Here is a 15,966-nt window from a genome sequence, read left to right as displayed (position 1 = left end):
TTCCTGTTAGGCTGAACGACCCAAAGATACTCTTAACATGATGTGATATTGTCCGCTTTGGGCCAAGCCCGCATAGTTTTCCCCAAAAGGCCTCACATCATTAAGAGTAACCAACTCCTTATAAGTAGCACTTTTTTCTTTCCAGCTACCAATGTAGTACTTTATTCGCACACCCAACAATCTCCCCCTCGAACTAGTTCCACATGGCTCATTACCATAACTCACAGGTCAGAGATTCAACATGTCTGTGTACTACCTATATCGTTAGAGTATTGTTAAACCTCGGCAAATTCCCCGTTAGTGTACAGTGAATAGACGAGCGAGGGGTATGATGTATACGAGGTTTGGGCAAGTAAGAAATAGTATTCGACGATCCTAATTAAGATTTCCAAAGACATCCGAGTTAAGGAAAGAAAGTTGTTAAGAGAAGCGAGTCATATGTTGGGTATTGGATAAGAATTACGAGCATTGAGTTAATGATGTCTTAATGACCCTTTGAGGAAGAGTTATAATGTCCCTTAGAATGGTATTGAAGTAAGTAACAAGTGTTAAGAAGGTTCCATAAGGATCGGAGATCAAACGAGTCGACGAAACTATTTCCGGAAAATCGATCAACCTACGGCCGTACATACCGGCCGTATAAAATGTATAGACCGTATGTCCAACCGTAGATTCAGTCCAAAGAAAGTATACTTCATGGACCGGATCTACGGCCGACATACGGACCGTATGTTGGTCCGTATATCATGGTCGGGCCAAGTTCATTTTTATATAAGGGACTAATTCCTATTTCATTTTCATTTCACCTTCACTTCTCCACAACACAAGAAACCTCTAGAGAGTTCCAAACATTTCATCCATGAGAAAACAATAGAAATCAAGGATCAATAACAAGAAATCAAGAGAATTAAGTGAAGAAAACCCATTAAAAGTCATCCAAGTCAAGAAATCCCAAGAGAGATAAAGTAGGGTTTTGGTGCTAAGGGTGAATCACCATTCCAAGCCTATTCCTCTATCATCTAAGGTAAGTTTCATGATGTTTACATGTTGTTTGAAGTATTTATAAGTTGAAACACATGGATTGTAGAAGTGTATAGCAAATGGGTCATCAAATGTGTGAATAGTATTACTAGTGAGTGGTAGTTGAATTGAATCATGGAAATGGATATGTTGATGTTATGAATGCGTTATAAATGACCTATAGAACATGAAATAAGTATTGGATATGAAAGAATACGACGATGGACTTTTAGTCATGAATATGGAGAATTGAAGTAGAATTGTGAGATGCAAATTATGTAAATGAATGATAATTGTTGTTAGCGATATTGTGATGATTGTTATGAATGTTGGGAGTTGATATGGAATATGGCGGAAAGTAGTATAAACAAAGGAAATGCTGCCCAAATTTCTCTAGCTCTAGTAAGTACGTTTTCATGATTAGTTAGCTAATGACGATACGAATTCTCTTGAAGGTATAAACAAGTGCACTCAAGGAAAACGAGCAAATGATAGACTAGTAAACGACAAAGGTATGTGAGGCTAATCCCTTCCTTCTAAGGCATGAGTCCATATGGCATGAATTTCCTCTTTCATTACGAATGTCCTATCTTCAAGAAGGCTGCGAGCCATTATGCACGAATAGCCATACGAGATAGAGAGATATACTACGATCACGATAATGATAATGATGAGCTTAAATCTAGAGATGCTATAGCCTATGATGTAATGTTTCAACTAAGCTAATGAAGTCATATGAGATCTATTGATGTCAATCACTACATACACTCACCTTATGTTTGTTCCTTCAAGGTGAGGCAGGATAGTTACGAATGCTCATAATGACATCGGGGGTTCACGACCTTACGTCACCCCGACATGACTATACTTGCTTCCAAGTTCTAATATATGAATTGATGATATATGTATGACGATATTAACTTATGATGATACTATGATATGCTTATGAAATGAATGATAGCGATGACTACGATGATGTATAATGTACGATGATGAATGCATGCTATGTATGATGATATGATTCCACCGTGCCTAGATGGACGGGCATGTCACCGCTAAGGCGGGCTGCATATGATTCCACCGTGCCTAGATGGCCGGGCATGTCACCGCTAAGGCGGGCTGCTATGATTCTACCGAGCCAGAGGGCCGGGCATGACACCACTAGTGGGCGGCATATGATGGTTACCCGAACGCGGGTTACCGACATGACGATGTATGATTAATACGACAATGCATGTATGGTATGATGATGTATATGTGATATGATAGAGTATACGCTATGATAACGTACATGATATGCTTATGTATAACTAATGTATATGACATGTAAGCGAGGACGCAGGTTGTATCTCCATCTCATGATTTACGATATTATTATTATGCTTATTTCATTCCTGCCTTACATACTCAGTACAATGTTCGTACTGACGTCCTTTTCTTTGGACGCTGGTGTTCATGCCACAGTAGGCAAGGAGACGTGTCGATCTATGTGGGCTAGTAGCTGACGTGTGAGCACTCCATTGTCCGGAGGTGCTATTGATTATTCTTTTGGCACATATGTGTATATACTCATGATTGGGCATGACGGGGTCCTGTCCCGTCCATATGTCTAGTACTCTAGTAGAGGCTCGTAGATACGCATGTGTGGGTAGTATGGTCCCATGGTTTGCATGTATATGTATGTGTATGTATGTATATATTATTTTGATAGCCGAAAAGGCTTACGTTTATAAAGGTAATTACGTTTCAAATGATGATATATATTTTTATGAAATTGAGCAAGTATTATGAATGAAAGCATATAGGTAACGGAATGAGTGGTGTTCGGTGGTCAGCCCCGGATACCCGTCGCGGCCCGTAGTTCGGGTCGTGACAAGTATTTACGGTCACTGAAGCCCAAAGGCTGTGTATGCATCTTCGAAGCTACAGTTAAAGCTTGTAAACCGGCCTATAGACGAGCAAAGGCACTAAGCCGGGATCCACGCCATCTTCATGCTCGTCCCGCCAAATCATTGGCTTTGATACCAATTGTTGGGCTAAACGGCCCAAAGATACACTTAACATGATGTGATATTGTCCGCTTTGGGCCAAACCCGCACGGTTTTCCTCAAAAGGCCTCACATCATTAAGAGTTTCTAACTCCTTATAAGTAGCTCCTTTTTCTTTTCAGTTACAAATGTGGTACTTTGTTAGCACACCCAACAATCTTTCCCTCGAACTAAGTTTCACATGACTCATTACGGGTCAGAGATTCAACGTGTCAATGTGCACCCACATCGTCAGAGTATTTACGGTTACCGAAGTCCAAAGGCTGTGTATGCGTCTTCAAAGCTACGGGTAAAGGTTATAACTGGTCCATAGACGGGTAAAGGCACTAAACCAAGGCCCACGCCATCTTCATACTCGTCCCGCCAAACCATTGCTCTGATACCAGTTGTTGGGCTAAAAAGGCCCAAAGATACTCTTAGCATGATGTGATATTGTCTGCTTTGCGCCAAGACTGCACGGCTTTTCCCAAAAGCCCTCACATCATTAAGAGTATCCAACTCTTTATAAGTAGCTCATTTTTCTTTTCAGCTAACAATATGGTATTTTGTTCGTACACTCAATAGTTCCCTTGTCCACATCTCGCAAAATGCTGATACTTACGAGTACACGTCCCTAGGCGGGCTTTACCCTATCGGAAAAGGAGCGGGTTATCTTTGATGGGATAGTAAGTGTAACTGTTGATGGCATGTATAGCGGCTTTGCATTAGCAAAAACCTTAGTCTTTTTCATGACAGCATCGAGTCAGTTTTAAGGAAGACTCAGAGTTCTGAAATTGCATAATACTGACACTATTATCTATTTTTGTTCACACATTGTGTAAACATAGGCTGCTCATTATTGATCTAGCTAGCAACTCTTCATATATAGTCCATTACGATCAAAGGCGAGTCCCGGACTTAGAGTCAATATATTCTAAGCGAATATGATTTTATTAACGCGTTAATTAACTTTCTATGTGTTCTCTGGCATTGATTTTATTAAAGAAAAGATAAAGCCTTCGCTTCAAGCTTCGAAGCTAAGTTTGTTATTCAGTCAATGATAGGCTTTAGGCCTTACCTTACAACAAAGATCATAATTTTTTCACTTCGTTCAAAAATAATAGTTGTACCCATATGAAATTCTTCTGTATCTTAGTATGATCTTTGTATACGTTTTAAAGTTTTTTGGTTTGCGTATATATAAATAGTTCGGGCAGAAAACAACTGGTTTATTGAATCTATAAAACCCATCTTACCCTCTGAAATTCACAACACTTTCTGCGAGTCCAGGAGTTAAGAGTCAGTGGGTAACAATGTGATTTTATTATTTGTATACATTTGAAGTTTCTTTTTTTTGGTATATGTATATGCAGTTTGAGCAGAAAACAATGGATTCAGTTGAACCCATAAAATTCGTCTTAGATCCGCCTTTGAAAGTCACAACACCTCTTTGCTTCCTGGGAATCTGTACTAAATTGATAATTGCTAGGAGGAACCTATTGATAATTTTTCATTTTCTTCTGTCGAATTATGAACGAGTGAAAACTGAGCCTGAAATTATTGCAACATTTCTAAGGGATCTTTACACAAATAACTGATCCTATTCATTGTTTACATTTTCTAGGTGGTAGACATAGATTATACAATGATTATACACATATTATACATGAATTATACGTATGTTATACATCCGTTGATTATTTTTAGTTTAAGCGGTAAAGTGTTCACCTTTAATATGACATGTTTCCTCCCAGTTATATGATCAACTGGATCAATCAGTTAAAGAACGGCGCTATTCTTCTTTCTGATGGACAAAGTCGTTCCTTTTACTGATCAAACCTCAGCTGGGGGGCTTTCATCCACATGTTAAGAAGCTCTAGTCTTTGAGGGGTCGCCATTATTTAGGTTAATTCTTCCATTTCCTTTCCTAATAGCAACAGAATTTCCCTTTAAAGGAAGCTTTTTTTGAAGCCCACCTGGCCACTTTGATGAGTGGCCCAAGTAATTGAGCCCAATGAAATACTTCTACAAGTGTAACTAAGCCCGATGTTGATTTTTCTTTTGAATTTCCGAAAGCTCAAATGGGATGGTCATTTGCAGTTGGGGGGGAGAGGTGTGGGGTTTTTTTTTTTTTTTTTGTGTAAAGATCGATTTAATCACTCATCACAAATGTTTCTTTTTAGTTATATAACCTTTTCTTTATCAAATCAGTAAAATATAACACATAAGATTGATAATAAAACACGAGATCTTTGCAGGGTCATTTTTTTCCCTTCGAATTGTATTTAGAGAGATAGTATGTCTCAGAAAATAGCAAGGGTCCACAAATACAATTATGTAATGCTCATTTCAATAAGTATATTCACTACATGGCATACCTTTGTATTTATTCGTTTCTGTAAAATATACATGACAGCATGAACAACAATATTCCTTAGGAATCAAACAAAGTTCATAAGAATCTAGTGATATCATTTTTTAATAGACAAATATAAACATCATAATGAAGGCACATGCATAAAACAAAAAAATGTTAATAGGAGTTTTCATGACCATAATGACATGGTAAAACTGATATAAGTGATTAAATAATAATTAAATTTGACAAAATCAAAGTTAGTCAAGGTGAATAAATTATTGAAATAAAAAAAAAGAACCTCCAGGATAAGGCATTGATATAATAACTATAATTCTATTGGCATATACAAGCAAACCTCTCTATAACAACATTGTTGGGTCCGAAATTTTTCAGCTGTTATGGAGGATGGCTGTTATACACCTATAACAGCATTGACAATTAAATAATATTTCGCTATTATAGGCAAACAAGATGCATAAAATCTAATTTTTATTTTTAATTGCCAAATTTTAAGCTTAATCACACTTTGTATAACGAAGGAAAATCGTTTAATGATGGAAATATATATATTCATGTAATATTTTTTATTGTAATAGTTTATTAAATGATCAAATAGTTGGTCAAAATCTCTACACTTATTATTGGTAATTATAGATATTCCATTTTTATAAAGATGGTTATTTATTATATTACCATAAAAAAAAGATACATTGTTATTGGGGGGTAATTTTATAAAGAGCGTACTGTTATAAAGTTGGTTGTTGCTATTATAAGTGAAATCTTTGTTATAGAGAAGTAAAATATGACATAAAAATCAGTTTCGAAAAAAGTTAGTTGTTATAGAGAGATGTTATTATATGCGGGTGTCATTATAGAGAGGTATGACTGTATAAAAAAATGGGCGCATGAATGCTCATCATTTGGGCTATTAATGTTTCTATCAAAGAATGCCTACTTGTCTAAGTACAAAATCTTTGATATTACTTGCTCATTAGTGTCATTTCAATTTTACAGTTAAAAACACTCCATATTATTCTATATTTCTTTTTTTCTGAATACTTATGTCCACCCTTTCATTTATATTTAGAATGAGAATGTGAAATAACAAGGCTTAAGTCATTGACAAATTTTCGAATTTGTCCAAGAATTCCACTTGAACACCCAACTGAGCCAGTACCATCTAAACACTTAACTTCTACCCAAGATGTGTCATTTAGACACTCCTAGCTTAAACCAAAGTTAAGAAACAATGCGTGTAGTTCACATTCGCTGATGTGGTTAAAAAAGCCAATAAAAAAGAGACATGCGGCCTTTAATTCCACATAATCCAAATATAAAAATAAATACAAAATTTTTATTTTTTCAACATTGAAAATAAAAAACAAAAAGGTAAAGGAAACTCTCTCTCTCTCTCTTCTCACTCATGTTCCCAATTTCTTCTCCCTTTTGAATCCTCTCTTTTTATTGTTATAATATTCACTAACCTTCCCCTTTTAATATCTTTCATGTCTATTCGCAATCCCACTCCTTTCTCCCTTTTAATTCATTAGAAATTTCATTATTTTTCTTCAATCATAACGCCTGGCGGTAGAAGATACTAACATATAATTCAAGTATTTATGGTTCTTCTTTCGTACTCTTTCAGTGAAGGCTTGTCCTTGGGAACCATGTCAGCAACACTATTAATGCAGTTCACGATCTCATAAGCAATGCGCAATGATCCGAGTACCAAGCTGGCCCGACGTGTCCAAGTGACACAGTAAAGGTGGTTTTGAAGGGTTCAAATGGTGGAAGCCTCAGTTGAGGGATTTAAATTAATCTCATGGATAAATACGAGGGTATGTCGATGACTTAAGTCAAATAACAATAACGTATGACTAAATAAGTCAACACTCTACGCCATATCTCAAAAATTATAAATTTAACTTCATATTAGAGGCGAATTCAGGATTGAAAGTTTATGGGTTCCTAAAACAACCTTAAGTTGATATACAATAATAATTCCGTCCATATATATATATATATATATATATATATATATATATATATATATATATATGTTTCACATGCTCATTTTAACATTTTTGAATTAACAAGATTAGTGATTAAAAATGCTATAAGCAACAAATTCCTTGGACGAAAATAGTAAATTTATAAAATTGTTCAGCCTAAAACAAAATGTTAGAACAATCTCAAGTTGATACGATTAAATTAGTTGAGAAAAAGGAAACACAGTGAGTTAAAAGGAAAAGAAAAGTTTTATACTTTCTTTTGAGTGATGGCATCTTGCTTTTAAGCAAACAATAGAACAATCTCTTTTTCCTTCTTCTTTTTGCACAATTTTGGGAAAAGTACAATATTAATTATACTTTCCGAGTTGTATGCAATCATTAAAATGGGTAAAATGTAGTAAGCCATGACATAGACAATCATGGTTTCGGACCAATTACTTTCCAATATGGTGTAATTTTCTCATGATTTTTAACCTAAAGTTTTCATATTTAAATTAGTAATCAAAATTAGTGGTGATAAAATTAGTTTATGAAAATAAGATTCGTACAATTCGTTTAAGTTTGGGCAGGTTAATGATTTTTCTATTATTAACTTAATCCAATTTGACCCATCCAATTCAGCTCATCTAAAAGTTGAGCCGGTATGGACTAAATACAAGTAATTGCATGGTTTGCCCTTCAAATGGGCCGGTCTTTAATTTTTGGCCAGTGAGGCATATGTTTTTTAAGGGTACTGACATAACTTGTGGATATTATGATGCGTAACTTATATCCCTCTATCAGCAGCTGATGATACCACATCACTTATTAATAACTTTTAATCAATTAAGCCAAAAGAGCTCTTATATTCAAATATAATTTAGGGAAAATCAACAATCATACGAACACATGCAACTCAGAAATCCAGTTCCATAGTGTTTGCAACCTGGATTAGGGTGACGTCCCCTATAGAGGCTGTTGCATGTTTCATAGCAACATTCTTTACCGCAAATGTGGTCACATGGACCCAAATTACCATTACATCTATTAGCTAATTCTATCTTCTTCACCATCTCCATAGGAGCCAAGTTGCTATTTCCATTGCCAGCTACATTAATAGAACAAATAGAGGTTAAAAGAAGGAAACAAATGACATAAATAACCTCTCACCTAAAAAATAGCTGATATATGTATGATATACATATAATATATGTACATATTATGTATATTGGTTAATGATGACTTGGGTGTGTTTGGTACGAAGGGAAGATGTTTTCTAGGAAAAATTATCTTTATGGAAATACTTTTTAGAAAAAATAAGAGGTTTTCTTACTTATTTTCTGGTGTTTGATAAGTAAATAAAAAATATTATCGCAATAACAATTATATATAATCTAGGCAAATGCTCTGAGGTGAGAGTGGGAGAGTCGAGGGTGAAACTTGGGGTATAGGGGGTTGGGGTGTTGGGGTTGTGGAGGAAACAATCAAATATATTGTGGATGACACTTGTGGACTCGTTATATATATGCTTTGTCGTCATTAAAAAATCAAGAATAAGCAACGGCCAATTTTTGTCGTTAGACAACAAAAGTCCATCACTAATACTATGTAATGACGGACAAGCAATTGATTATCAAAAACGCATGTTAGCTATGACTATTTAGCGATTAATTTCATAGCTCATTCCTATTTTTTTTAATTGTAGTGCATTAAAGGTCAACAACGTTGACCTTTAATACAATCATTGAGTTTTTTGTTTAACAAAATTTAAAGAGGAATAAATTGAAATGAAATACTTACGAGCTATGTTCCTGTAAACTGTTGCAGTCTGTGGTGTAGCCAAAACTATAGAGAACAAAGTTCCAACAAAACCAATAATGATAAGAAGAATACTTTTAGAAATTGCCATTTCTCTTTTCTATAAATTGTTTACTTAATTCCCTGATATATTATCAAAACTAACCACGTCCTTATATAATGCTTTTTAAGGTGTGCACTGACTAAAATATGGTAACCAGTTAAAAGAAATAAGGAAATTAATTATTTTACATTTCTTTTCTTACTATATACAAAAGGATTGCTAGAATTTCATGTTCCACTTTGTAATCGAATTACGGTAAGTCTGTTATCTGCAAATAATATTCTTAAGGCGGGTTAGTTGCTAGATGTCACTTGAAATAGTAAGTTAATGAAGGATTAAGTTAATTATTATTGTTACTTTACTGCAAAAGAATGAAATTTCTCCTCCAACTAATAGCAACTTGAGTTTTATCTCGGTAATACTTACTAGCACACGATATTTATATCAGACTACACTAATTTACCAAAATTAAACTATAATTAAAATAATAAAAGTGTACTAAAAATATATATCATGTATCTGTATACTTTATATACACACAAATATTTACCGAGCTCTCTGTTAGCATGAACTCAGAAGGCACTTTATTCTTAAACAAGCCCATACAAAATAATAGTGGTTAGTGGTTATTGTTTGTATTGAAACGGGAAAAAATACCGCTATGCGCCAACATATTAAAAATGGCTCACAAATATCCTCCATCGACCTACTAGTCTAAAAATATCCTTAAGCTATTTTTTGGCTTAAGAATACCCTTCAAAATAATGCCTAAACCTGATGGCTTCTTCCGATTTTAAAAAGTCATGTGGCTTTATTATGATTAGCTACAAATATTATTTAATTAAAAAATTAAAAATTCATGTGGCTTACTCTTAGATTAGGTTTGTAATCCCTAGTTCTCGTTTCCCTTGGTGAACAGAGTCACCCATTACTTGCACTGGTGGGAGGTAGCAAATACTTCATAAAATTAGCTGAGATGCGTGCAAATTAGCTCGGCCACCACAATTATATATAATAAAAAAGAGTTAAAGAAAAAAATTACACTTCCTTGTGAGTGATGACATTTTGCCCTTTGACCAAAAAGCCAAAATAACATTTTTTTTCTCTCCACGATTTTTCGGAAGTACAATTATAACTTTCAAGTTGTATACAATCATTAAAATGGGTAATATGTAAGTTAGCCATTAACAATCATGGTTTTGGACCAATTGCTTTCTAATGTACCTTTTGACCTAATATCTTATACCTAAAACACACAACAAAGAAGGTTAGGTGATTCTTAACTTAGCGGGTAAAACTACTCGAATTTGTGCTAATAAAAAATAACGTATGGTAAAATCTTATCCGCAATAATATTTATACTAAAGCAATAAATACATACGAAGATTTTTCACTCAACCTTGTTTAATTAGTATGTTATTACACCATTAACTTACTTAACCATATATACTGATATGTTTGATGTAAATACCGGTAAGGGTTACTGTTTACCTAATTAATATGTATCGGGTGAAATAATGAAGTGCATGCTAAACTATCTAAATAAAATGGCCAAACCCATCGGGAGACACCTGTGGTTGACAACATCTTTCATTTAGACACTTCAACTAAGCCTTGTTCCATTTAAGCACTCAGACTATTCAAATTTTGTATTATTAGACACTTTTCGCCCAATCAGCTAAAATTGCAAAGTGTGTGTATACACTCGCGTGTGATGTGGCACGGTGACTAATTAAAAGATGACAGGTGGAATTTGTGTGCAAATACTAATTTAAAGATAAATTAAAAGAAAAAAAAGAAAAGAAAAAACTAGTACTAGTATTTTTTACCCCCACCTACCCCACCATTCCTTCACCCGTTCTTCCTAAACACTCCCGCCGCCGCTACCCCCGAAACCCCACTGTCTTCTTCTTCTTCTTCCTTTTTTTTTTTTTTTTTTTAAAAAAAAAAAAATTCATTAGATTCATACATTTGATTAGGGCATTAAGAAAATCAAGTTTGCTAGCTCTTGAATCTAAAGAAAGAGAGAAGTTTGGGTCATTGGAGTGTGTGAGAAAGAAATTGGTAAACCGTAATCCACCATTTCCGACCACCTCTGAGCTCAAACACCACCAACTACATCTAAACAATCACTCCACTTCGGTTTTTTCCCCTGAAGTCTAAGAAATGCGAAGAAGAAATAATAATTGATTTTTTCAAAAACCCGACGATTTGATCCTTTTGTGTTTTTTGTTCATTTATTGAACTTGAGAGGATGAGAAGTAACGTTTGTTTGGGGAATTCTCTTGCGGAAGTTGGTTTGTTTTTTGAAATTGAGAGCATAATTTGAACAAAAGTGACGGTGGTTTCCATTTTTTCCGGCAAACAAAGTAACAATAGTGACAATTATTGGATTTAAAGAAAAAGGAGGAGGAGATGACGTGGCAGTGATTTTCAGATGTAAAAAAAGATGATAAACATTAATTATTACAGTTGTACTAGCATCAACGACGATGGTGGCGACGGCGGCCAGGTTGGTGGTGTATGGTGGATGAAATAATGGCAAAGAAGAATGAAGAAGAAGAGATTTTAATTTATTTTTTTTTGGGCTAAATTAAGAAGTTCACGCGTTGAGAGCGAGTGTATTGCACTCACTATGCCAAGTCAGCGAAAAGTGTCTAAATGACACAATCAGGCCCTATCACAGGTGTCTAAATGGAACAAGGCTTAGTTGAGGTATCTAAGTGAAAGATGTTGTCAACCACAGGTGTCTCTCGATGGGTTTGACCTAATAAAATATACATTAAAAGATAACTTCCACTAGAGATTGAATTCTTTCTGGCATATGGACCAAAATGAGTGTTTTTCTTATTCATCATCCGGTATTTGTAATGTATTGGGATCTAACAAAATCTTGAATTTGTTGAGAAGTCCCATTAGGGGTAAAATGCTTTGTAACAAAGGCAGTTTTATACCCAGATATTGAACACAGAACATCAGATTAAAAATAAAATAACTTATCACTTTAGTACAACTCAGATTGGCTACAAAATAAGTATTTGTGAATCATCCATAGCATGAAGGTCAAAACTTGGTAGATAGGCATATCTAGAAAAGGGACAACACCCCCCTCCCCCCCCCCCCCGCCCACACACAAACCCCCAACTTATTAACAGTGACAGTCACATTACATATGATGGAGTCCGGAGCCAAAATGGCTTATTTTTACGGCCATTACACAAAAATGGTATGCCTTTTTGTTTTTAGACCAAAATGGGTATTTCGTTGGTTATCCAACGAAATACTCACACCTTACTGTTCATCCCCGAATTATTTCAGTCAATTTTTTTTTTTTTTAATTTTGGTGCATTTCGTTGGTAGTCCAACGAAATAGCATTAATTTTTTTTTTTTAATTTCGTTTATACAAAAAACAAAAGTAAAAATAAAAATATTTTTGGCCTATTTCGTTGGACTACCAACGAAATAGGATAAAAATATTTTTTTTTAATTTCGTTTTTGCTAGCCAAATAAAAAAAAAAAAATTTTAATACTATTTCGTTAAGCATTTCACGAAATGCAACCAAATTAAAAAAAAAAAAATTATATTTCCCTATTTCATTTTTGTATAAATGAAACAGTTTTTTTTTTATTTCGTTTTTTTGTGTAAACGAAATAATTTTTTTTTATTTCGTTTATACAAAAATGAAATAGGGAAATATAATAATTTTTTTTTAATTTGGTTGCATTTCGGGAAATGCTTAACGAAATAGCATTAAATTTTTTATTTTATTTTTTGGCTAACAAAAACGAAATTAAAAAAAAAATATTTTTGTCCTATTTCGTTGGACTACCAACGAAATAGGACAAAATTTTTAATTTTTTTAATTTCGTTTTTTGTATAAACGAAATATTTTTTTTTATTTCGTTTATATAAAAACGAAATAGGAAAATATTTCGTTTATATAAAAACGAAATAGGAAAATAATAAAAAAAAAATTTTTGTATTTTGTTAATGCTGTTATCAAATTAAAAAAAAAAAAAATTTAATGCTATTTCGTTAAGCATTTCACGAAATGCAATCAAATTAAAAAAAATTATTATATTTCCCTATTTCATTTTTGTATAAACGAAACAATTTTTTTTTTTTAAAATTTCGTTTTTTGTGTAAACGAAATAATTTTTTTTATTTTGTTTATACAAAAATGAAATAGGGAAATATAATAATTTTTTTTAATTTGATTGCATTTCGTGAAATGGTTAACGAAATATCATTAAATTTTTTTTTTATTTGATAACAGCATTAACAAAAACGAAATTAAAAAAAAAATATTTTTGTCCTATTTCGTTGGTAGTCCAACGAAATAGGACAAAATTTTTAATTTTTTTAATTTCGTTTTTGTTAATGCTGTTATCAAATAAAAAAAAAATTTAATGATATTTCGTTAACCATTTCACGAAATGCAATCAAATTAAAAAAAATTATTATATTTCCCTATTTCATTTTTGTATAAACGAAACAATTTTTTTTTTTAATTTCGTTTTTTGTGTAAGCGAAATAATTTTTTTTATACAAAAATGAAATAGGAAAATATAATAATTTTTTTAAATTTGGTTGCATTTCATGAAATGCTTAAAGAAATAGCATTAATTTTTTTTTTATTTCGTTTATATAAAAACGAAATAGGAAAATATAGTTTTATATAGAACCTGATATTTTTTTCTGCGGACAATAATGTAGGCTCAATACATCAAGGATACATAGACGTTCGGATAGTCATTTTAGGGGTTGAAAAGGTGCCCGAAGTAAGTTTTGTTTGACTGTAAGGTTATTTTAGTCAACTTTATATGTCGAGAAAATTAGTCAGCTTTATTTTCAAAAATTGAAACCGCAGAAGTGAAATTGACATTCACAACTACATTACCCTGGGATTTTTACGTTGAAATCTATTGCGTATCATCATCTTATAAGTGAATAAAACTGAAAATTTCTCGCCAATTTGGGGGAAAATTGAAATTGAATGGGATAAAAGGTGTTTTTTTAAAAATCGGCTCAGCCAAACCGCCTTGCGGCAGCTTGCCCGCATAGATCTCGAAAAAATACGCAAGTTCAAAAAAAAAAATGCGTAAATCGGACGTCCGAGCGCAAAGTTATGACCATCTAAAGTTTGACCACTTTACAACTAGTTTTTCACCTTATATTTTTTAGAATTAGAATTAGATTTATATTCAAAATAACATTATGTCTTGATTAAAAAATAACACGCTTAAATCAAAACCTTAAAAAATAAAACACTTAAACCTTAAACAAAATTTACTTCGGCTACCTTTTCAACCCCTAAAACGACGATCCGAACGTTTACGTATCCTTGATGTATTGAGCCTACATTATAGTACGCAGAAAAAAATATCAGGTTCTATATAAAATGTTGACGTTTTTTAATTTGATAACAGCATTAACAAAATACAAAAAAAAAAAAATTATATTTTCCTATTTCGTTTTTATATAAACGAAATAAAGAAAAATATTTCGTTTATACAAAAAACGAAATTAAAAAAATTAAAAAATTTGTCCTATTTCGTTGGACTACCAACGAAATAGGACAAAAATATTATTTTTTTTTAATTTCGTTTTTGTTAGCCAAATAAAAAAAAAAATTTAATGCTATTTCGTTAAGCATTTCACGAAATGCAACCAAATTAAAAAAAATTATTATATTTCCCTATTTCATTTTTGTATAAAGAAATAAAAAAAAATTATTTCGTTTACACAAAAAAACGAAATAAAAAAAAAAATTGTTTCATTTATACAAAAATGAAATAGGGAAATATAATTTTTTTTTTTTAATTTGATTTGCATTTCATGAAATGCTTAACGAAATAGCATTAAATTTTTTTTTTTTTATTTGTCTAACAATTTGGCTAGCAAAAACGAAATTAAGAAAAAAAATATTTTTATCCTATTTCGTTGGTAGTCCAACGAAATAGGCCAAAAATATTTTTATTTTTACTTTCGTTTTTTGTATAAACGAAATTAAAAAAAAAAAAAAATTAATGCTATTTCGTTGGACTACCAACGAAATGCACCAAAATTAAAAAAAAAAAAAAAAATTGACTGAAATAATTCGGGGATGAACAGTAAGGTGTGGGTATTTCGTTGGATAACCAACGAAATACCCATTTTGGTCTAAAAAAAAAAAAAGGCATACCATTTTTGTGTAATGGCCGTAAAAATAAGCCATTTTGGCTCCGGACTCACATATGATGTGTCTTGGTCATAGCGAATTGTGGACACCAAGCCAATTATTTTTTTGACAAAAGAACAAATAAATTGGCAATTATTATATAAGTTAAATATGCATAGCAAATGGTTCAAATGTATATTACATGTTGTTCTTTTGCTATATGTTCGTTGAACATTAATAACATAAAGCATGGGCCTTCTGAATAACTTTGGCAGTACTATCAGAAAATTCCACATTGATCTTTATGTGACAATAAATTTCATAATCACATAAGTTAATACAAAAAAATATTGTGATTGAAATTGAAATTGAAATTTAGCTGATTATAAATTCTAGACTTAGACAATTTAAGTGTAATTTTTCTCTAATCAAGAGGTGCCTTCTTTTGCTTTCTGTGCTCGCTGTCAGAGAACGTTGTAAAATGAGATTGTTGGAATTTAAACGTAATTATTAAATATAAATAAACAGAAGAAAAGGGCAGCCCGG

At 32.7% G+C, this 15,966-nt stretch overlaps 1 protein-coding gene across 1 annotated transcript; it reads right to left on the bottom strand.

Moving 5' to 3' along the window:
* Positions 1 to 8,222: 8,222 nt before the first annotated feature.
* LOC132038928 (uncharacterized) lies at positions 8,223 to 9,337 on the bottom strand. The gene is made up of 2 exons (XM_059429423.1): positions 9,198 to 9,337; positions 8,223 to 8,505 (listed from the first exon to the last, which is right to left on the bottom strand). Exons 1-2 carry the CDS (start codon positions 9,304 to 9,306, stop codon positions 8,288 to 8,290), a joined length of 327 nt encoding a protein of 108 aa, XP_059285406.1. The 5' UTR covers positions 9,307 to 9,337; the 3' UTR covers positions 8,223 to 8,287.
* Between the last annotated feature and the right edge of the window lie 6,629 nt (positions 9,338 to 15,966).

This window comes from Lycium ferocissimum, chromosome 12 (assembly GCF_029784015.1).
Source record: "Lycium ferocissimum isolate CSIRO_LF1 chromosome 12, AGI_CSIRO_Lferr_CH_V1, whole genome shotgun sequence".
Taxonomy (NCBI): Eukaryota; Viridiplantae; Streptophyta; class Magnoliopsida; order Solanales; family Solanaceae; genus Lycium; species Lycium ferocissimum.
The sequence above is the reverse complement of the archived record's forward strand: the minus strand, read 5'-3'. Positions and strand labels throughout refer to the sequence as shown.

Coding starts and splice junctions, on each gene's coding strand:
- LOC132038928 (XM_059429423.1), bottom strand. CDS start 9,306: ATGGCAATTTCTAAAAGTATTCTTCTTATCATTATTGGTTTTGTTGGA. Junction 8,506..9,197: donor AGTTTACAGGAACATAGCTC/GTAAGTATTTCA, acceptor CTATTAATGTAG/CTGGCAATGGAAATAGCAAC.